Genomic DNA, 24085 nt, shown 5'->3' on the forward strand with positions numbered 1-24085 from the left:
AGAATTTAGGTATTTTGAAGGGGCTGTTTCCATATACAGTAAAATAAAAAGACTGGCAACCCTATATTGATCTAAAATTTGTTTTGTTAGTATACTGGGCTATGAAATGCAAGTCCAGGATCAAGAGTATGAATGAATATTTCCTAGACTCTGACTTAGCCCTATAGGTTTCAAAATAAGTTTTTTTAAAAACTACCCTTATGTAAACAAGCTTAATTTAAATGACTTATTAAAATGTAATTTTTAATATAACCCATAGAGATAATTTCTGAAAGGTTACTCAATAACACTTTTCTATGACAATAATCTAGGACTCCTCGCTGCCTGAAATTGTTCTGGACTGTCCTTTCAAGGATGTTTGCAGAGTGAAAAGCCTTTGAAGATAGAGCTATCTCCCTCTAGAGCAAAAAAGAAGCATGTTTACTTCCTATGATAAAAGATTCGAGTTTTTTAAATTCAGAATTTCTCTAGTAACACAACATGCTGTGTGTGCAGGTGTCACCTGGCCCTTTCCTCTGTCACCCTCTGGGGATCGAGGCTCACGATACAAGCATAAGAAAATGCAGATATTCTGGCTACTTCTTTGACCCAGGATCTCCTGTCTTCCGCCAGCATAGATGAAACTGCAACAGGCTAACTTGTTAACGTGCAAGTAGGATAAAGTCTTAGACCCTCACAGTTGTTGAAACTTGGATTTCCATTTTCCCCCGAAGATTAGGAGATTTGTTAACAGTGAGCCTCCATTCCCACATTTGCATTTTGCTGTAGGATACAAATCAGCTGCAGATAAGAATAAGATACACATTGTCCATCTTATTACAGCTAGCCTGTCTCTCATTTATACCACTAGTTGACACCTTTGGACATTTGTGTTCGCCATCCCATTCCAGGATACAAGTGTTCAAGCAGTATCAAAATTATCACCTCATTTCAACATCGAAAGCTAAATGGTCCTTCAAAATCTCAGCACTAGGGCTTCCCTGGTGGCGCAGTGGTTGAGAGTCTGCCTGCCGATGCAGGGTACACGGGTTCGTGCCCCGGTCCAGGAGGATCCCACATGCCGCGGAGCGGCTGGACCCGTGAGCCATGGCCGCTGAGCCTGCGCGTCCGGAGCCTGTGCTCCGCAACGGGAGAGGCCACAACAGTGAGAGGCCCGCGTACCGCAAAAAAAAAAAAAAAAAAAAAAAAAAAAAAAATCTCTCCACTATTTTAATACTCATCGATAAGCACTAGGATCTTGAAGCATAGTTATCAACCGAAAAACATTTTAAAAACTAAAAGAAGACAAATCTAGCTGACAAAAAAGGAAATAATTTCATTTAAAAATATGCATGGTTCCTGTTGAAGAGGAAAGATATATAAGAATATTATTGCAGCAAATATTCTTGAATATTATTGTAGCGAAAGTTTCTACAAGAAAGGAGAAAAGAGACAGAACTAGAAAGCCAGCCATTGGATATAAATAAAAGTGATAAGCAAGTTTCTTATTGGAAAATGGTGAACACCACAGAAAATAGGAACCATAAATGTCTTATGAGCTCTCAAGTTTAAAAAGAAAAGAAGTCCACTAGAGACACAGTGAACTTAAAATCTATTTTTATTGTTGTGCAGGAATCTTTCCTTATACTGATTTCCCCTGGGTATTGTCAGCTGTGGAAAACAAAACATAAAAATGATGATAGGTTTCCAGGAGTTAAAGCTCACAAGTATCCTAACTGAACAATTGTTAAAGTCTTTTTGAGATGCAATCCATTTTTAAAAGTTAAAGACTTACTCCCTCTCCTCTTGTATGTAGGCTCAGGCACCTCCAGCACATGCTCTAATTGTTTTTACATCAGTTATAATAAAAATGCCTTCTGTGTTCATTTCCTAGGACTCTCATAACAGATTACCAAAACCGGGGAGGCTTAAAACAACAGAAATTTATTCTCTCACAGTACTGCAGATGAGAAGTCTGAAATCAAGGTGTTGGCACAGCCATGCTCCCTCTAGACAAGAATCCTTCCTTGCTTCTTCCTAACTTCCAGTGGTTGCCAACAATTCTAAGTGTTCCTTGTCTTGGAGATGTAACCTCCAATCTCTGCCACCTTCTTCACATGGCATTCTTCCTCTGCGTCTGTCTCTGCATCTCTGTGTCTACACTTCCCTCTTATAAGGACACCAGTCATTGGATTAGGGCCCTCCTCTTAACATGATCACACCTGAAAAGGCCCTGTTTGCAAAAAAGGTCACATTCACAGGTACCAGGGGACATGACTTTTGAGGGGACACTATTCAACATAGTACAATTTCTCATCTCTTTCAATGTGACCAATTGAATTTTTATATTCCTAATCCAGAGATTTTGCTTCTAAGAAGCTTGGCTCAGTGAAATAAACTGCAGGTGTCTACTACAGCAGCCCTCATCTAAAAAGATTAACCCGTATCTTAATTACCTCTAGCCAGACATTCTAGTTTCCCATAGCTTAATTTAACAATACTCATCATTATTTTACACAAATAATACGGTAAACCTGATCTTCAGTTCTTTTATTAAGTCGAACAGAGCTTCCAAAATTGCTTATTTTTAACCAGAAAATAGGCAAGAAAAATCATTTTTCAGCTGTCAGGTAATCATTTACAGACCTATTAATATAACAATGTCTGATCAGACTACGAAAAGATTTTAGGTTCCCACAGAATGCTCCTCAGCAACCAATTACTGTAATGCAGAGAGGGTACTTAGCAGGTTCTCTATGTTGCAGTTCTAAATTGAGAGAATGGAAAGTCAATGAGGACCACATACAGTGACTGTATAATTATAAACTCATGAAATTATAACTCTTTCCAGGAAATTACTACATTACTGTATCTTTTTAACAAATAATAGACGCTTAAATGTATTGCTCTATATGAATGCTTTAGCATAAGACATGCGTATTACCTAAAACCTTCTTCTGTAGTTGGTGTTTGAATATCAATAGGAAAAAATATAATTGTCTAGAAGACAGTTACAGAAAACGAAAACATATTTGGCATCCCTAAAATAAAGGAAGAAAAAGATTTCTGTTCCATCTGAAACGAAAAATATTTTTGTTGTTTTCTTCTCTTCCTTTTTTGTTTTAGAAGGTGTAACTATATGAGGGTTAGAGGTAAAGAAAAAAAGACATTTTTTTCCCACTACCACCAAGAACTTATTCTCCTTTAATTTCACTTCCATTCTATCATCCTCCCTTCCACTCTTTTTTTGAAAAAGGAAGGATAAACAGGGAAAACTTCTAACTGCCAAAAGAAGGCTGCATTGCAGCATCTCTTTCTCCTGTTATACTTGAACCTTAAACACTGTGCTCAAGAACTCAACACTAGCATCCAGTGGTCATTCTTATTCCTCAGTGGATGATTCTGCATTAGCCCAGGATTAATTTAAAGGTACAAACAAAGGGTTGGCTTACTACGGACGAGCTTCTCAAACGATTCCTTCAGGGAGGCAAAGTAGTATTTAAGGGTTGTATCTGACAAGAAGTGATGCTAAACCTGAAAAAATTAAGTGCTTTTCTTTCAGCAATGTTTCTATGAGCGCATGATTGTCATTTGCCATTTTGGGGGTATTTTCCTGTAAAATGAAGGAGGAGTTGAATTTTGTGGTCTCTAAAGTTCTTTCTGGTTCTATGATTTGCAATCTATTTTTAAAAATTCAAAGATTACCAACTTTTTATTTCTTTTAAATAATCAGGCCAACTTTCAAGGAATTAATATCTTTTACACTGCATTTACCATTAAAAAAATTAAACCAACAACAAAAGATACTCATGTGATTGGAAAATTTTTAAATATTACATACAAAAATTTTAAACAGTTTAAAAATTATTTCTAAAATTTCAAATAATTAACAAGTCATATAAGAATCATAATATAAATTACAAAATATACATATTTATGGGCAGTGAAAAAATGTATGTATCAGAACTTTTAGGATGCTGCTAAAATGGTACTTAAGAATAAATTCTTCATCCCTAGATGCTGATAGAAAAGAAAGATTGATAATGAATAAGTTAAATTTTAACTCAATGAGTTATGAAAAGAACAAAGGAGAATTTTTTTAAGTAAAAGAAAGTAGACATTAATAACAGAAGTAGAGCTAGTTCCTTGAACAAAATATATCTTAAAAAACTCAAACAAGATTAACCAAGTAAAAGCAAAGGCACAAATAAAGTATAATAGAAATGAAACAGGAGATACTCTGATACAGAATTATCAGACTTTAAAAACCAAAAATGACTTGAAGCAAATTTAATAAAATGCTAACATGTATCTACACATGTATCTTTTACAACATTTTATAGAATTTTTAATATGTTTGGAATATTTCAAAGTTACTGAAATTTTTATCATAGGTCAATTGCTGGTATTTCATGACCTGAAATTTAAAACTGATTTAGAAGTGGCTCTAATATACCTTCCAAAGACAGCATGTGAATATGAGCCTCAGTACACAGGATGACCTTAGCATCAGGTAAGCAGATGGAACATTTTTATTTTTCCTGTTTATATTCACTGCATCTTTTCATAGCAGGGGGAATAATCTGCTCTCCCAGACCTGTCCAAACTGGACTTCTCCCCACATAGCACTGGGTGAACAGAAGAAACTACCCAATTTCCTAACACGCGGCTTAATTCACTCACTTAATTTTTCTGTTCAACAAAAAAAATTGTTGAATTATTGTTTTCGAGGTACATATATTATGCTAAGAGCTAGGAACTCAGTACAAGGTCCCCTGGGAGTCTACTCTTGGAGTAACTTCTCATAGAAGTTACTATACATAGTCTAGGGGCATAGAAGATTGTCTTCATATGAAGCAGAGCATGAAGAAGTGCTGTGGGTGATCCTGACGTGCTTCCTGTATCTCAAGCAGAATCAGAAACTAGCAGTAAGAAGTACAGGCCACCAAAGACCTAGCCAGAAATTCTTTACAAATTTCCACTTTACCTCAATAATGATTTCAACACTAATATTTATGGAGCATTTCCCATACCCAAAGCTCTGAGCTACATGTCTGTCTTTCTCATTTAACAGATGAGAAAAATGAACCATGGAAGAAATAAGTAAATTGTCCAAGGCCACATGAAAATTGATTGGCATAGTCAGGATTTGAATTTAGGTCTATCTATCCCTAACAATATCCTTGGTCTCTAAGTTTACTGCCTCCAAACTACAGATTTATCCTGGACTTAGAAACAAAAGAAATGACTAGTTTCATTTATTAACACTAGTGGAAAAAAAATTTTGTTTTAATTTTTTTAAATCAGAAAGGTAGCAGTGACCTCAAGAAGACAGCACTTACTCTGTCCAAAGATCACATTGCTATGTGGGATACCTGTTGACCCCACTCAGAATTACCCAAGAAACCACTCTGCCTTCTAAAGACAGTTAGAGGTACACTTTCAGATTTTTGAGAATATGGAGAGAAGAGAAAACAAAGGAAGAAAATAATCAGTATATGAAGTCCAAAGGCATACTTGGTCTTGTTTCCATTACGTCATACCTGATTTCTTTGGGTCGAGGCTCTGCTCAAATGTTATACTCCTGCTTTCTCTCCCTTTTCTTAAAAAATTCATTTTATTGAAGTATAGTTGACTTACAATGTTGTGTTAATTTCTGCTGTACAGCAAAGTGATTCAATTATATATATATAAAATTGAAGAATTAATAATTTCTCATATTCTTTTCCATTATGGTTTATTACAGAGTGTTGAATATAGTTCCTGTGCTATACAGTAGGACCTTGTTGTTTATCCATCCGATACATAAGAGTTTGCATCTGCTAATCCCAAACTCCCAACCCATCCCTCCCCCAACCCCCTCCCCCTTGGCAACCACAAGTCTGTTCTCTATGTCTGTGAGTCTGTTTCTGTTTCGATAAGTTCATTTGTGTTATATTTTAAATTCCACATATTAGTGATAATCATATAATATTTGTCTTTCTCTGTCTGGTTTACTTCACTTAGTATGATAAGCTCTAGGCCCATCCATGTTGCTGAAAATGGCATTATTTCATTCTTTTTTATGGCTGAATAATATTTCATTTTGTGTGTGTGTGTGTGTGTGTGTATATATATATATATATATATATATATATATATATATACACCTCATCTTCTTTATCCATTCATCTGCTGATGGACATTTAGATTGTTTCAATGTCTTGGCTATTGTGAATAGTGCTGCTATGAACGTAGGGGTGCATATATCTTTTCAAATTACAGTTTTGTCCAGATATATGCCCAGGAGTAGGATTGTTGGATCATATGGTAGCTCTATTTTTAATTTTTTGAGGAACCTCCATACTGTTTTCCATAGTAGCTGCACCAATTTACATTCCCAGCAACAGTGTAGCTTTTCTCCCTCTTGTACCACTGTCTCCATTAAGTGTCTAATGTCACTTAATCTCCACATGCCTAAATTTTTAGGAGTTCCTATGGGGATAATCAAGTGCACCTACACCTTCCTCCTTTTGTACAATAAAATGTTTACTATGATAAAACATCAACTGGAAATCTAATCAATTACTCCCAAACATGGCTGAAAACACCCAAACTACTCAATACCAAGGTACTAATTCTCTGGTCCTTATTACCTGCTCTTATTTTTTTTTTTTTTTTTTTTTTTGCAGTACGCGGGCCTCTCACTGTTGTGGCCTCTCCCGTTGCGGAGCACAGGCTCTGGACGCGCAGGCTCAGCGGCCATGGCTCACAGGCCCAGCCACTCCGCGGCATGTGGGATCTTCCCAGACCGGGGCACGAACTCATATCCCCTGCATTGGCAGGTGGACTCTCAACCACTGCGCCACCAGGGAAGCCCCCTGCTCTTATTTTTATAGTGGCCACTTACTCACCAGAAAATAAGAATTTTTTATAAATGAAAAAGAAAATAATACTAGTTTGGGACAACACCCAGGGAATAATTTGTGATTTTTTTTTGGGGGGGGGTGCTTCAAACCAGTTTCAAACTCGTCAAAAACAACATTTCTGCAATTTCCTGCTCAATCATAGTTCACTCTAATTTCAAAAAATTTTCTGACAGTATATTTGTATAAGACATTATATAATACAAAGATTAGTTTTGTAATTAGAATTAAAATAGGAACAATATTCTATTATAAAATAGTTAATTGGCTCCATATATAGAAATACTATTAGTGCTACTTCAAATGTTTTTAAATTTATGGCTGAACATGTCTTTTTAAGTTTATAGATAACATCTTGAATATTAACAGATGAAATAATTCTTTAGATATTTAACCGAAAAAAAAACTTACACTGGAAAGAAAATAAAGAGGACTTCCTACTGAAATAGGTTACAGAACTCATGCTGACACCAGCTGTCACATTCCATTTCTCCTTACCCCCAGCACTAAGATACCCGACCTGTATAAACTGGTAATGGGCCAATATATTTTCTTCAGGCTACAGAGTCAAGACTACTTGCAATCTTAACAATGCCATTAAGGCAGCTGATGCATTATTCATGGTGATGGACCCAGAGCAACCTTGCTTTGGTCCCAAGGGAAAGCAAAATTTACTTAATCCCCAAAGAATTTGTTCCAGTAATATAAAGAGAACTAAATCATGAAACCTGAGACCTCCCTGAAACCACACTGATTACAAGATGGCAGAGGAACATATGTTTGCACAAGCCTGCCAGGGGGAAAATGCACAGTGTCCAGCTCATCAAAAAGATGCTAAATAGATGATTGTCAGCAGATAAAAAGTAAAGTTAGGAGACATGCCTGGAATAACTGTTGCATGTGAGGAAGAAACAAATATTTTATCAGTTTGTTTATGAGATTTGTGCAGATCTTTTACTTTCTTCCCTGGGTGCCGGGGCGGGGGGGAGGGGCGGGGAAGGAAAGGGGACAGGCATTTTGAAGCACCTTGGCAGGGATACAACCAAATATCTTCTAGTCTTTTTGCAGAATGATGACATGTTTCAGCTTCGCTACTCTTGTCCATAAAACTTCACATTTCCTCCACACGCAGACAAATGTACACATAAGCGTACGATGGGCATTAGAATTGAGCCATGTGTTTGCCATGTGCAAAATGGCCACATATTTCATATGGCTACAGTTTAAAAGCCACAGCAATTCCCTCTACTGAACAATACTCAGTCTAACTTCTAAGGAGTACAGAGAAGAGCTAAAAATAAACTTCAAGAGATAACAGTTGAAAAAACAGGGTTTCCTTACAAGGCATTTACTTTTCTTTAGGATAATGGAAATTTTATGTTTCGAATAAGAGACTCACCTGAACCAAACAGTTACATCTTCAATTCATGTCTTACTAAAACATCTACTAAGGAAGATACAATTGCAAATGGTAAAATGAAGTGCTGTAACTTAAATATTTGCGTTTCGATTCCTCTGCTCCTATAATTATTGGTTTCCACAGAGAGGATAGACTATAGTGGATATTAGCATGAATTCCGGCACCAGGCTGCCTGGCTACAAATTCCTGGGCAAGTTAGTTAAACTTTATGTGCTCAGTTTCCTCATCTGCAAAATGAGGATACCAATGGTACTACTGAGGGATTAAATGACGTAAAATATGTAAAACACTTATTAGACTAGTGCCTGGAACATAGTAAGTACCATACAAATGTTTGCTATTTCTCCAACTGCTACTAGTAATTCTACTCTTATTACTCCTCAGTCCAGTTACAAGTGGTGATCCCATCAAAAATATGAACATTATTCAAAGAGGTAGAGATTGTACAAAATGGGAAATCCAGAATGGTAAAATGAACACTTATGGGTATAATAATTATTTATTTGAAAAAAGTACAAAATTTTGAGAATGATATAAAGTCATTATAGCAAGTAATTACATTTAAAAATTCAGTTAAAGTGAGTGTTTCATTAGCTGGAGAGAACATGCCACCAATAGTCTTAAGGAAGTAAAATGAGTTTGGCTTTGTGAGAAGTGGTTAACTCTTCCAAGTGACTAGCATTAAACCACTGGCAGCTGTTATTTGCCTCTAAGATAAGATGTACCCTTGGAGTTAATAGATAGCATATGAAAGCCTAGTCTTTCCACAGTACAGTAAGACAGTAACATATGGTAATTATCTATCAGTGAAAGCAGCTCACTAGGACTCCCATACATCAACCATCAAATATGTGGTTTTCCCGCTATACTTTTTTTTTTTTTTTTTGCGGTACGCGGGCCTCTCACTGTTGTGGCCTCTCCCGTCACAGAGCACAGGCTCCGGACACATAGGCCCAGCGGCCATGGCTCACGGGCCCAGCCGCTCCGCGGCACGTGGGATTCTCCCGGACCAGGGCACGAACCTGCGACCCCTGCATCGGCAGGCGGACTCTCAACCACTGCCCCACCAGGGAAGCCCTTCCACTATACTTTTGTTCAGCATTTAAAATACTTCATAATACTTTTGTGAGGATATCATGGCTCTTGCAATAGTAATAGAGAAAATTAATGAATCCTCCTTCTGATATAATTCACCACTTAAAAATGAAAGTACTTAAAAATGGGCAGCAGCTCAAACCCAGAGGACCCAAAGGACAAGGTTTCCTGTGCTGGTCATCTCTAAATTAGAAGATCCTGGAATTGAATCCCACCATCCCTAAAATTCAATTCAATATTTTTTTATCAAATTACTAGAAGTTTAATCCTATTTGTATATTTATTTTTTAGAAAGTCTAGATCTCATTCTTGTAGGATTCTTATAACCTGAGGTTTAAGAAAAATCATTTACGTCAGCAGTTAGGAGCTAATGAAGTCATTAAATATAATAAAATTTAAAACTAGTTTAGCTACAGCTAATAAGTAAATATTGTGTATAAGGAAAATACACTGATCAATATTTTTTAATCATTCTAATTTTATTACTAGTCATACTGATGTTAAGTCATGGCTAAACTGTTTCAGAGAATGGACTTCAGAAATTTCTCCAAGTCATCTAATTTTAAAATGTGTATATTTGTGGTTAATTTGATTTTTAGTAGTGTAAAAAGATATAATGTCCATAGCTATGACATCTGAAATTTTTGCTCTGGCAAAAGAACCTGTGTGAGGTACCTGCGTGCCGATCCCAGAACCTCTGTCACCTGCATCTGAAGTTTTCCTTCATCCTGCACCAGAGGTTATGCTCTCAGAGTTTAGGCTCAGTGCTCTGAGTCCTTAACCTAAATCCCCCAGAAAGTGCAGCAGAAGAACACAAATACAGATTCTAACATATGGGTAGTTGCATCTGTCAAACACTCCTATCATTGCAGCAGAAGCCCCTCAAAGAACCAACTAAAGATCGTTAATTGGGGCTTCCCTGGTGGCGCAGTGGTTAAGAATCCATGTGCCAATGCAGGGGACACGGGTTCGAGCCCTGGTTTGGGAAGATACCACATGCCGCGGAGCAACTAAGCCTGGGCGCTGCAACTACTGAGCCCACGTGCCACAACTACTGAAGCCTGCGTGCCTACAGCCCATGCTCCGCAACAGAAGCCACCGCAATAAGAAGCCTGCACACTGCAACAAAGAGTAACCCCCACTCTCCTCAACGAGAGAAAGCTGGCACGTAGCAAGGAAGACCCAATGCAGCCAAAAATAAATAAATAAATAAAATTTTTTAAAAAGACACCTTAAGAAACATTATTCTTTTAACACATTGTGCACATTTGAAGTATTCAAGTATTGAGAATTACAGTCCTCATGGAGAAATCTAGAAAACTGTATGAGAAAGTGTGAATACAATTCAAGATCACAAGCAATTTTCTATGGATTCTTTTTAGGTTTATAGAAGCTAGAGAGTTAGCATGAGCCAGGAAGGTATCTGTTGTCCTGACAGTCAGCATACATAAATTTTTCTAAGTGATTTCTTATAGCTGTCCTCTACTAGTATTTTTTGCTTGTTATTGACACATTCATTGTGGAAGACAAAAAAATTAAGGTGGGATTTAAAAAAAAAACAAAGGTATATCTTTTTTTTAAGAAAATAGAATTGAAATGGAAATCTGACTTAGAAAAATGAATGCAAAAGGAATTTGTATTCCTAGAGAGTCTACTGGTAGCACAACCACCTGCTGGGAGATGATATGGTGCTGAGCTAAAAATCTTTCATGGACCTCCAACCTCAGGGAGGGGAGATGGATGTGATCACCAGGAGAAAAACTATCTTGTAAAAAACACTCAGGCTTTCTACTTGCTTCTATATCAACATCCCTGATACTCTGTTTCCAGAAGTGACTGTGGCCATTTCAGTTTGCCTAAACAATATCTTTCAAGGAAAATTACACCACCATTCCATCAGAGTAAAAGGTTCTCTAGAGTCACAATAACCTCTCCCACCCATTAAGCAGACACTTTCTCCCCTGACACCTGCTCTCCAACACATAACACTCTCTCCAATTCCTTCACCCATTTCCAGACTTCAACCTTGACCCTTTGCTTTTGACTTCTTATCCATCTTCTTACTGCCACTATGGACATAATTAAGACTTTGAGACAATGATCCTTGAGTGCACTCAATTCAATTAAGTGATGGGTAGTAACCAGTTAAGTGCCAGTCAAAAGTCAATACTGGAAAATGCGTGTCTCTACACACCCATCCTTAACGATTGGTATCCTGATTCAAGGACGAGTTGGGAGTGCTCACATACAGTTTAGAAATAATTTGAACTAATAAAAACAAAGACACTCAGCAGCTATTACTTTTGATTATTATCATAACAGATCAAATAATTTAACCAAAAAAACACTATCAGAACTAATTTTTTTTTTTTTTTTGCCATACGCGGGTCTCTCACTGTTGCGGCCTCTCCCGTTGCGGAGCACAGGCTCCGGACGCGCAGGCTCAGCGGCCATGGCTCACGGGCCCAGCTGCTCTGCGGCATGTGGGATCTTCCCAGACCGGGGCACGAACCCGTGTCCCCTGCATCGGCAGGCAGACTCTCAACCACTGCGCCACCAGGGAAGCCCAGAACTAATAATATTGACGACTGGTCATGATCTTTCATTGTTAATAATACAATTAATCATATCTCTACCAAGATGTCTATTTTTACTTTTTGACTCCAAGGAAATCCACTTCCTCCCCCATCCATACATATCTAGAGGATTTACCATTCCTCTCCTAGTGTTCTAAAACTCCTACTATGGCTATTTCCTGAGATATGAAAAATAAAACAGACTTTGTACTAGAGTGTGTCTTTACCATTTTTGCCTAAGGCAACTGACGTTATCTAAAAGCTACCCAACTGCGGGCTTCCCTGGTGGCACAGTAATTGGGAGTCCGCCTGCTGATGCAGGGAACATGGGTTCGTACCCCGGTCCGGGAGGATCCCACATGCCGCAGAGCAGCTGGGCCCGTGATCCATGGCCGCTGAGCCTACACGTCCGGAGCCTGTGCTCCGCGACGGGAGATGCCACAGCACTGAGAGGCCCGCGTACCGCAAAAAAAAAAAAAAAAAAAGCTACCCAACTGCATAACCAAATTTAAGAGAGATACCTAAAGGCTCTTCACTTAGATCACCATTTCAGTTTAAAGAGAAGACTATAAAGGAGTAATTGTTAGGGACCTCCAAAAAATGAGATATGTATATAATAAGTCTACATAAAATACCTATCAATTTGTATAGCTATCCTATTTTACATACTGTAGAATATATATAGATAATATGGTATAAGAGTCAGCTCTGGAGTTAGATAACCTAGATTCAAACTGCAGCTCTACCCCTCCTTACTGTGCTACTTTCAGCAAGTTATGTAACCTCTCTATACCTCAGTTTCCTGTCAAGTGGGATAATAGTTATATTTATAATCGGAGGTTGTTTTGAGGATTGACTATATGTAAATTCATACACCTGTGACATCATGAACAATAAATGTTAGTGATTACTATTATTAGGATTATAATACTGATTAACCAGAGCCTACATAATGGGAGACTTAGACTGACCAGCATATTGGCAGTTGTCAGCTTCAAGATAAAAAAGTTAGCTAACAATAAAACAGCAAACTGGGTCTTCCCTGGTGGCGCAGTGGTTGAGGGTCCGCCTGCCGATGCAGGGGACACAGGTTCATGCCCCGGTCCGGGAAGATCCCACATGCCACGGAGCAGCTGGGCCCGTGAGCCATGGCTGCTGGGCCTGCACGTCCGGAGCCTGTGCTCCGCAACGGGAGAGGCCATGACAGTGAGAGGCCTGCGTACCGCTAGAAAAAAAAAAAAAAACCAAACTGCATGGTTTAGACTCATTCGCTGCTACTCATCAATTTCAGTTTCCTTTGTCTTAAGAAGCCAGAACCATAGTTGGCCACAATCAAAATAAAAAGATTCTGTTCCCAGGGTATTCTGATTAATAGAGGTTTTATGTTTAAATTCTTTTTAAAGTTTATGTCAAACACACAAAAGTTCTCCCTCAACTAAGGGGCAAATTTCAAATTTAATTTTTAAATGAGTTGGAAATAAATGAAGTGAAAGATGATATTAATATGTTTTATTAAAGGAACAAATAAAAAGTATCATGTTTTATTCCTGCTTAAAGCCTTTCTTTGTAAACTTTGGGTAAAAAAAAAAAAAGGTTTAGATACAACTTCAAGATCAGGATTATGCACCTCTATGATTGGAATAAAACGACCTTCCATGAGACATAGGATGTCTTGCAGATAATACAAATCATTATCTTAAGGAAAGATCACTAAAATATATTTCCTTTTACTGTAAATATAAAATTTCAATCAAGAGCAAAACCCACACTGTGAGAGACTGTATAGGATAAACAACCTGATTCCTTCAACAAATATCAATAAATTGTAAGGAAGAATAAAAAGAGAAAGATAAGCGGAAACCAATGGATTAAAGGAGACTTTTAAAAACTTAGTAAAAAAAAAAAAACCTAAACACACAAAACTAAACACTAGGACACACTTGGGTGATAAAACTATAAACAAAACTAAGGAAAAAATAACCACAAAAGTCAGGATAGTGTTTACATGTCTTACAAGAGGAGGAGGGAGGGACCTGGGCTTGGGAAGCAGCACATGGAAAACTGGGCCAAGGTCTATTTCTTTTTTTTTTTTTGCAGTACGCGGGCCTCCCACCGCTGTGGCCTCTCCCGTTGCGGAGCACAGGCTCAGTGGCCATGGCCCACGGGCCCAGCCACTCTGCGGCATGTGGGATCCTCTTGGACCGGGGCACGAACCCGTGTCCCCTGCATCAGCAGGTGGACTCCCAACCACTGCGCCAACAGGGAAGCCCTTCAAGGTCTATTTCTTAAACTGGATAGTGGTTATCAGGTGTTCACCCTTTAATCATTTTTGTGTCAGTGTTATATTTTACAATTAAAAAGATTTTAAAAATAAAATTGCAATCTAAAAGATTCACCAAAGTAGGTATTAAGTATTTTTTTTTCATGAAAATGTCTTCCTTTACCCACATACATACTCACAACCTTAAATCAAATGCACTGCACCTGAATTTTCACAAATAAAAGTTCCATGGCACCTGAGCAGAGTCATTTACCAGGCTGGTTTCTAGCCATTGTTTAAATCAGACTTGATAATTACTTTGATTTTAATTTTGCATCCTCAAGATCAATATGATTGGGCTTCCCTGGTGGTGCAGTGGTTGAGAATCCACCTGCCAATGCAGGGACACAGGTTCGAGCCCTGGCCCGGGAAGATCCCACATGCCGCGGAGCAACTAAGCCCATGCACCACAACTACTGAGCCTGTGCTCTAGAACCCATGAGCCACAACTACTGAGCCCGTGTGCCACAACTACTGAAGCCCGAGCGCCTAGAGCCCATGCTCTGCAACAAGAGAAGCCACTACAGTGAGAAGCCCACGCACCACAAGGAAGAGTAGCCCCCCACTCGCCCCAACTAGAGAAAAGCCTGTGCACAGCAACAAAGATCAAACACAGCCAAAAATAAATAAATAAAATGAATAAATTTATATGAAAAAAAGATCAATATGATAATGTTTGTGCCAACTGACAAAAACAAAAAGTTCTTACCTACAGTTTTGCTTTGATCCCATATACCCTTTCAAATACTTCAATGCCAGGAGAAAAGCCAATTTAGAAAAAAATTCATAGGCCTCTTAGGGAAGGTGTTATGGGCTGAATTTTATATTGTATTCACCTAAAATTCGTGCATTGAAGTCCTAACTCCTAGTACCTCAGATTATAACTATATTTGGAGATAGAGTTTTTCAAGAGGTAATTAAGTTAAAATGAGGTCATTAGGGTGGGCCCTGATCCAGTATGACTGGACTGGTGTCCTTCTAAGAAGAAATTAGGATACAGATACACACAGAGAGAAGATCATGTGAAGACACAGAGAGAAGACAGCCATCTGTAAGCCAAAGAGAGAGGCTTAAAGAAACCAACCCTGCTGACACCTTGATCTTGGACTTCTAGCCTCCAGAACTGTAAGAAAATAAAATAAATTTCTCTGTTCAAACCACCCTGTCTATGGGACTTTGTTATGGCAGCCCTAGCAAACTAATGTAGAAGGTAAAGGAGGAATAAAATATTCTGGTTTTTTTTTTTTAAGTAGTAGAGGGAAGAAAAATAAAAATATGAAATGTTATAATTTTACAGTTTTACTCGACTCATAATGTATAGTAAATAGAGAAACTTAAGAAAGTTCTGAGTCATTAGTAAAGAATGGAGACGTAACAGACTCCATGTAAAAAGAAGCACCCAAAGAGCTAAGCACAGAGGGCAAGACATGAGGAAACCAGCAGGAAAATAACTGGCTACTGACTTTGATTTGATGGGACAGGACTCAATGCTTTCAATATGGTTTCTGGAAAAACCCAGAGGAGAGTTTTGAGTTTTAAATGGACTAAAAACAAATTGAGGTGATGGGTGAGATCAAAGTGGTTTTCTTTTTTTCTTTTTTTTTTTTTTTTTGCGGTACGTGGGCCTCTCACTGTTGTGGCCTCTCCCGTTGCGGAGCACAGGCTCCGGACGCGCAGGCTCAGCGGCCATGGCTCATGGGCCCAGCCGCTCTGCGGCATGTGGCATCTTCCTGGACCGGAGCACGAACCCGTGTCCCCTGCTTCGGCAGGCGGACTCTCAACCACTGTGCCACCTGGGAAGCCCCAAAGTGGTTTTCTTAATGGGAGAAATTCCTCTGGCTCTAGGGTTTGGATGAAGTTTGGATTTACATTTCCCTGGTTGGATAGGCTTGGGAGTTAGGCAAACCATCAAGGAAGAAAATGCAATTCTCAGGCTGGAAAATCAGCAGTGGTTGTGTGGTGAAGTCCATGTTCTACGTGTTATATATACCCATGGAGCCTAATGATCTGAGTGGACTATGCTTTGTTGATTAATATAAGTTTCTTGCAAAGGGATACTACTGTAGAGACAGCAGATAGCTATTGCTGGATACACCCTCCAAACCTCCATGCTTATATTTGCATTTCATCATTCCACTGACAGACGTAAACGGAAATAAATTGTGAACTGCCTGTTTCCTCTCTTCTCTAATTTAGCAAAGGAATAAGATACACTCTGCATTCTGAAAAGCATCATACAAAATAGAAAATGAAATCAAATAAACAAGGATGAGATTAAAAGGGGTCCAGAGATTCTAAATCTAGTTAAATATTTTTTCCAACTATAAGCAAAATGGCTCCATTTTCTTATGTCATACTAAGAAGAATCCTAATATGCTTTCTGATGTAACACAGTGATATAAATCAATCAAACATTCAATTAGTCAGTTTTCAAATAAGTTTAGAATAACTTTCTAGAGGGACTGGCATAATTATTATATCTCGATCACTTGTAAAAATTAACATTTTGCTTTAAGTGTTTATCATTTAGAGATGTATAGATGTGTGAAGATTTATTTCCTGGGAAAAATGTCCCAATGTCTGGAATTTGCTTTTGTAGAGGAACAAAATTTGCCACCCCAAAATGTCTCTTTGGCATACAGATTATTTGGAGCTGAAAATAATCAAGACCCCAAATGACTAAGGAAGAAACTTGGACCTTCCCTAAAACTACCCAAAGAGTGTGGTTAGAGGACCTGTTCCAGGAAGGGAGCCATCACCACAGATGACTACAGGATGAACTAGGTGTGTAGACAGGGAGGAACCTAGCAAAGTCTGTTCCTAAAACTCCTCTCTGTGTCCCATTGTCTCTATGTGACCCAGCAAACATCTGGTTACCAAACATTTGCTTTTCCATCTCCATGTGAATTGCCTTCCCCTTCTTTGAAGTCCCAAACCACTACCCTCAACATCTTTTGTCTTTAGCTGAAGATGGTATTTAAGGTGAGGATTTCATCCTTTTTGGCGAATTACTCAGTTCTTGGTCTCTCCCATGTATACATGTTATCAAACTTTTGCTTGATTTTTGTCCTGTTAATTTGTCTCATGTATATTTAATTCACAGAGCAGCTAGAAGAACATAGAAGCGTAGAGAAAAATTTCTTCCTCCTGACAGTTTAAAATACTACACACACGTAGAGAGTGAAAAGATTATCAAAATGTTTATAACTGTTGATGCTGGTTAATGGGTATGTAGGAGTTCACTGTAGTATTCTTTTTACCTCTGTATATGACTGAGACGTTCCGTAATAAAAAGTTTTCTTTTTTTAGTTAACATATAATTGCAAAATCCAATCCCCTTCACTTGTCACTGGACTAGGAGAATGTAATTTATTTTGGTTATTGATAACAGAGTTTAATTTAAATAAAATGCTTTGTTACAGTAATACATTTAAATTGAAAAGCAGTAGACATAAGTTTAAAGGAAAGTAACTTTAGAAAATGTTTACAATATAATGTTTACTGTTAAAAAGCAAGATACAATATTGTAAATATATATGACACCAACTCTGTAAAATATGAAAATATAAATACATGCACAGGACAAAAAAAATACTAGAAGGAAATACAACAAAATGAAAACAAAGTTTATCTGTCAGTGATGAGTTTATGGATGATTTTTCCTTTTTTGATACATTTTTCTCCACTAACAAGTTTTCTAAAATGAGTACAAATTAAATGAATAATCAGAAAAAGAAAGCAAATATACATATTTGCTTTCTTTATATATATATATATATATATATATATGGCGTTATAATTCTGATAAGGCAGAATAGACAGTCTGAATGCTGTTCAGAAGAAAATAAACACTTAGCTAAAACTCTTTATACTAAACATTGGTTCTAAAGAAACTCTTGGGTGGGGTTTGATCTCATGCCTCAGACAACATCATCACTGATATGAAAGACACATACATTCTTATGCCTATAACTGGAGAAATTTTTTTTTTTTTGGTATGTAATCTTTTTCAGAACTTACCTGACAAGAACCAATATCTTGAGATTTGTCTCCAAGGATTTAAATTCCCTGGGACATCCCTGTTGACATAATAAGTTCATAATTTTACCAGAGAAATCTTTCCCAAATGAATGCAAAGCCAGGCACCTACCCTGGACCCAAGATTTCACCTCTTGATTCTCAGCGCTAACCTTAAAAGCAAATTTCAGAAATTATTTTCTGTGACATAATCTAAAAGAGAACTACTTGCAGTAATATTAATCCCACAAAGCATAACTCCAACAATTCCGGTAGTACAGTAAGAATTCATTTTCTGGTAACTAATTATTTTTCCCTAAGTCAGTGACACCCTCTCTTGATAAATTCTGAAATATAAAAACCCCAAAACTACATTGGAAGTATCACTGAAGATTAAAATCATAATCAGTACTTAAAAGATTCTCAAAAGTTTCCCCTAAGAGAAAAATTTTACTTACTTTCACTTCCACAGTCTTCCCTCCATGTTCAATGTGTCTCTCCACATATTCAGAGGACAGCAAATCACTGCAACAGAAAGAAATGATGATGAAAGAGGACCTTGAAAATCACCATTAAGTTTACAACATTCCAGCTTGAATGATTCTTTTTGTTTGTTTTGTTTTGTTTTTTTCTTTTATAAATTTATTTATTTATTTTTGGCTGCGTTGGGTCTTCATTGCTGGGCGCTGGCTTTCTCTAGTTGCGGCGAGTGGGGGCTACTCTGTTGCAGTGGGCGGGCTTCTCACTGCGGTGGCTTCTCTTGCTGTAGAGCACGGGCTCTAGACGCATGAGCTCAGAAGTTGTGGCTCGCAGGCTCTAGAATGCAGGCTCAGTAGCTGTGGCACATGGGCTTAGTTGCTTCACAGCATGTGGGATCGTCCCAGACCAGGGCTCGAACCCGTGTTCCCTGCATTGGCAGGCGGATTCTTAACCACTGCGCCACCAGGGAAGCCCAGCTTGAATGATTCTTTAATCCAGATTTTAAAACAAAAATAAAACTTTATAGGTCTCTCTCTCTCTCTCTCTCTCTCTCTCTCTCTCACTCACACACACACACACACACACACACACACACACAGCCTAGTACTTGTAAAAGGATATGAGGCTAAACTGACTAAATCACCTGTCACCCCGTTGCTTAGCAGAGCTAGTTCCACCAATCTAGTTCAGCAATTCTAGGAAACTACCATTATTTTTAAGACATCTTATTCTTCCCTTTTTCACTTTAGCTTTTTTGTGTGTGAAGATTTTAATTTAAGTTTTTATTATACCTTACATCCTTCTTTGCTGTTTCTCTCCCCTAACCTTTGAATAGTGGGGTACTCTTAGGATGCTTAGTCTCCCTACATTCCTTGGTGCTCTTTTCCTATCTCATGTCTTTAAGTATTAAGATGTTGTCAATTTCTAAATATATATTTCCAATTCAGACCTTTTCTCAAACTGTAGATGTAACTGCCTACTGGACATCACTGCTTAAATATCTAACAGGCATCTCAAACTTAACATGCCAAGGCTGAATTCTCTGACCCTCACCCATTCCCCACCACCTGCTCAGCCCACAGCCTTCCACAACAGCTAACATCAACACCATCATTTCAACTGCTTTGCCCAAATATTTGAAATTATTGACTCTTCTCACACCCCACATCCTTGCTTTAGCTTTTTATCAAACACTTCTGATTTACTACCATACTTTACCATTTCTCATATGTTACGTGTGATATTTTATCTAACAAAATATTAGTTTCCCCCACAAAAAAATTAAACAGAGGCAAAGAAAGTTAGAAGAAATGAAAAAGAATATACTTTCAGCATTTTAAAATAAGCTTTTTTGAAATCTCTCCTAAACAACCACCACCTTCTTGTATAATTTTTAAATGTTTACATCATCTTAAATATACTTCTCTTTAATTCTATATGAGGAAAAAATTTCCCCTTTAACAGAGGCACCTCAAGGCACAACTCCAATAAACAGTCTTAAGGTCTTTAAATTTTTAAAGCAGTAAGATGTAGATAAAATTCACATTAATAAATAAAAAAATAAACTTCTAAATCTACCCCTCTATTAATAAACATTCACCCAACTAAAAAACTGTGTTTCACAGTGCTCTGAAAGTCACCACCCAAAATTGTCCCAATCATAAAAGAAGGTGAATTTCTAAGCACAAGAGCTACCATGATAAGCACTATGCCTACAGTTGCTTGGAATGTAAACAGAAAGATCAAACACGCATTACATTAATGCAGGCACGAGAGTCAGTTTCTTATAGTATCTGATGCTTACATTTCTATCTAGGTAACCTATAATTATAGTCTAAGTCCTTGTTTCATTTGTCTTTGGAATACATTTTCCTATTGACTTTACGGGGAAACAGCTAGAATACTCTAAGCTGCAAGTTGTAGAAAACACAACTAAAAGTGGCTTAAATAATCAGGACATTGATATCATTTCTTGTTAGAAATTCCAGGGCAGGTGTGATGTGAATTTGCTTCTGCAACTCTTCAATTCTGGTAGTTGAATACATTTAAAGTTTACAAAATATAGGCAAAACACTGTTTAAGATGTTTTAAATATAGATAAGTAGCTACTAAGCAAAATTTTGTTAGATGTGGGCAGAATGCATAAGATGTGTAAAGCATAAGTAAGAAGATCATATGTCTACCTCACATTGATAGAAAGGGATAGATGACCAAAAGATACGTAACATTTTTAAGGCACCTGGGTAATAAGTGTTCATGATATAACAAATATATAAAAGACGCTATATATGCAAGATATGCATATACATAAACAGTTAATATTTATGAGGTCTTATTTCAACCACCTATTGGTAACACCCAGGATTTCTCAACTTCCACAATACTGACATTTCAGGCCAGATAATTCTTGGTCTTGGGGAGTATCTTATGCATTGTCAAATGATTAGCAGTATGCATGACCTCCACCCACTAGATGCCACATCTCTCTCTCTCACACACACACACACACACACACACACACACACACACACACCAGCCATGACAATCACAAACGTCTCCAGACATTGCCAAATGTACACGGGGGGGTAAAACTACCCTGGTTAAGAACTGCTACTGACACCCATTCCTGCCCCATGTTTTCTCCGAAACAACAGAATTCATGGTTGTTCATCAAGCTAATTGGCAGGCTGTAGCTCCTGACCAAGCATATTTGTCCCTGTGTCTCTCAGATACAGCACGTGGGTGTCATTAGCTCAGGCCACCTTGCATCTGTGGAGCTTGCCCAAACCTCATCTCTGGTCCTTGTAACTACATATCAGCAGCGAAGGCAGATGCAGCAGTGAGAGAAGCAGATCCTAAGAATACAGTGTATCCCAGTACACATTAGCTAGAGTGGTCCTTCCACCCCACTTGCACCCTATCCTAAGCGTGCTAACCTACCCTTTTCTTTCCTTCTGCTTCTCACTGTGTGCTTTAATTTGACTTAGCAAATTATGTGATTTGAGGATTTTAATTTGGTCTGTGAGGGCTTGCTGTTTGTTCCCTTACTTCTGGGATAGCTTGCTGGCTAGTATACTTGTAGGCAACCATTGCAGCAGAGTAACTTTCCACTGGACATCACAGCGGTTCCAGGGCTGGTTCATGTGGTAGCTCAGCACCATTAATGAGACCAGGAGCATGTCCATCCTTCTGCTCTGCCATCAGAATGGTGGGTGACGTGTACTTGTAACTGGCTCCTCTCATGACCCTAACATGGCTGCTGCAGATCTAAGCATCTCATGCAGATAAAGATATCCCAAGGTAAAAAAGCCTCGTATTTCTTTACAAGTCAGCAAACTCTCCACGAAAAGCCTCTAGCATTCATCTTCTCAAGTATGTTTTGCCAGGATTACATTACTTGGCCCTGCCAAAGCCAGTCTTTTTGTTGTTGTTGTTGCGGCCTCTCCCGCTGCGGAGCACAGGCTCCGGACGCGCAGGCCGGGACGCGTAGGCTCAGCGGCCATGGCTCACGGGCCCAGCCGCTCCGCGGCATGTGGGATCTTCCCGGACCAGGGCACGAACCCGTGTCCCCTGCATCGGTAGGCGGACTCTCAGCCACTGCGCCACCAGGGAAGCCCCCAAAGCCAGTCTTTTGACAAGGACATTTGTCTCTGAACAATCAAGATTCTCCTCCCCCTCTCTCTCCTCCTCCCATGAACATCATGGCTACTCAGAGAGAGGTGAACAACACTACAGGGTGGAGAGAATAGCTGTTGTATAGCCAACAGACAGCTGTCTTTTTTTTTTTTTTTTTTTTCCGGTACGCGGGCCTCTCACTGTTGTGGCCTCTCCCGTCGCGGAGCACAGGCTCCGGACGCGCAGGCTCAGCGGCCACGGCCCACGGACCCAGCCGCTCCGCGGCATGTGGGACCCTCCCGGAGCGGGGCACGAACCCGTGTCCCCTGCACCGGCAGGCGGACTCTCAACCACTGCGCCACCAGGGAAGCCCCTGTCTTTTTTTTTTTTTTTAATATAATTTTTATCATGAGTATGTTGGATACTTCACAAATTTCCCAAGGTTTCGAACAAAATAGTGAAGCTTCATGGTCACGATCTGCTGAAGCAAAACCTGTCATTGCTCCACCATCCACATCCCACTCTTTATCCAAGACCATACCCTCAACAGGAGAGGTACCAGAAAGATGTCTGCAAAAAACTGCCCCCTAACCTTGCTATCAGTCTCCAACAACTTCTCCAGCAGTGAGAGCGAAAAATTACCCTACAGAGTCAGTGTTTATTAGCAGAGCCAGCCAGATTCCCTCTCTTGGGAATCTGGACTAGTAAATTCAGAAAAAAAGAATCATTCAGTGGATGAAGAAAAGAGAAACAGAAAGTCAAAAATAAGCAGTCACTTGAGACAAACTGGGCTGTGCCAGTGGTGAATCCTGTTACCCAAAAAGTGGTTCCTCTCTTGGTGGATCTCAAGCCAAAGAGTGGGAGAAGGAAGAACTTATTACTTGCAGCAAGTAAGGAGAACACCAGGGATCTTTCCCAAAGCAGTGTCTCCCCCAAGAGCAAAACTGGGGAAGTTTTAAGCTAAGGTTACATGCATATTCATGAGGGCTTGAGGTGAAGAAAATTCAGCATAGAATTGGGGCAACGGTCAACAGAGTCCACACTTTAGTCGATTGAAGTCATGAGGGTCAGAAAAGGTCAATATCATCATTCCTTAGGTTCCATTCGATCAGGTGGTTGAGTGCTCCAGGGGGATTTAAATTCTTCAAAACAGCTCAAGAAAGTGCTTGAGGCTAATGTTTACCACTGAAACAGAACTAGGAGTCTTTACAACTGATTTATTATCTTTGCTATTGTTACTTCTCTTGCCTGAAAACAGCTTACTCTTTGTTCCCTTAAGATCATTATTACTGAGATCTATTCAAGGGTAAGCACTGTGGCCAGGCTTAGATCATAAATGGCTTCTATGTCAAAAACCTATATCTAGTCTTTTCCTCCAGCCCAGCCGTGATGTTGGATACCTTTCTGCTTCACTGCCCTGTGAGTAAACCCCCATTACTGGAGCCAGCAGGAGTGAGATCAAAAAGGAGGAGGGGGCTTCCCTGGTGGCGCAGTGGTTGAGAGTCCGCCTGCCGATACAGGGGACACGGGTTCGTGCCCCGGTCCGGGAAGATCCCACATGCCGCGGAGCGGCTGGGCCCGTGAGCCATGGCCGCTGAGCCTGCGCGTCCGGAGCCTGTGCTCCGCAACGAGAGAGGCCACAACAGTGAGAGGCCCGCGTACCGCAAAAAAAAAAAAA

General features: G+C 39.0%; 1 protein-coding gene across 7 annotated transcripts in view; it reads right to left on the reverse strand.

Annotated features, from left to right (window-relative positions):
• ADAM22 (ADAM metallopeptidase domain 22) overlaps positions 1-24085 on the reverse strand; it is a 250350-nt gene that overhangs the window by 98907 nt on the left and 127358 nt on the right. For all 7 annotated transcript variants that reach the window (XM_029233349.1, XM_029233348.1, XM_029233350.1 and 4 more), the window contains exon 4: positions 18771-18837. In XM_029233349.1, coding sequence (XP_029089182.1) covers positions 18771-18837 — 67 coding nt within the window. The remainder of the gene's footprint in view (positions 1-18770; positions 18838-24085) is intronic.

The sequence above is a fragment of the Monodon monoceros genome, unplaced genomic scaffold (assembly GCF_005190385.1).
Source record: "Monodon monoceros isolate NGI ecotype Baffin Bay Population unplaced genomic scaffold, NGI_Narwhal_1 Super_Scaffold_2, whole genome shotgun sequence".
Lineage (NCBI taxonomy): Eukaryota > Metazoa > Chordata > Mammalia > Artiodactyla > Monodontidae > Monodon > Monodon monoceros.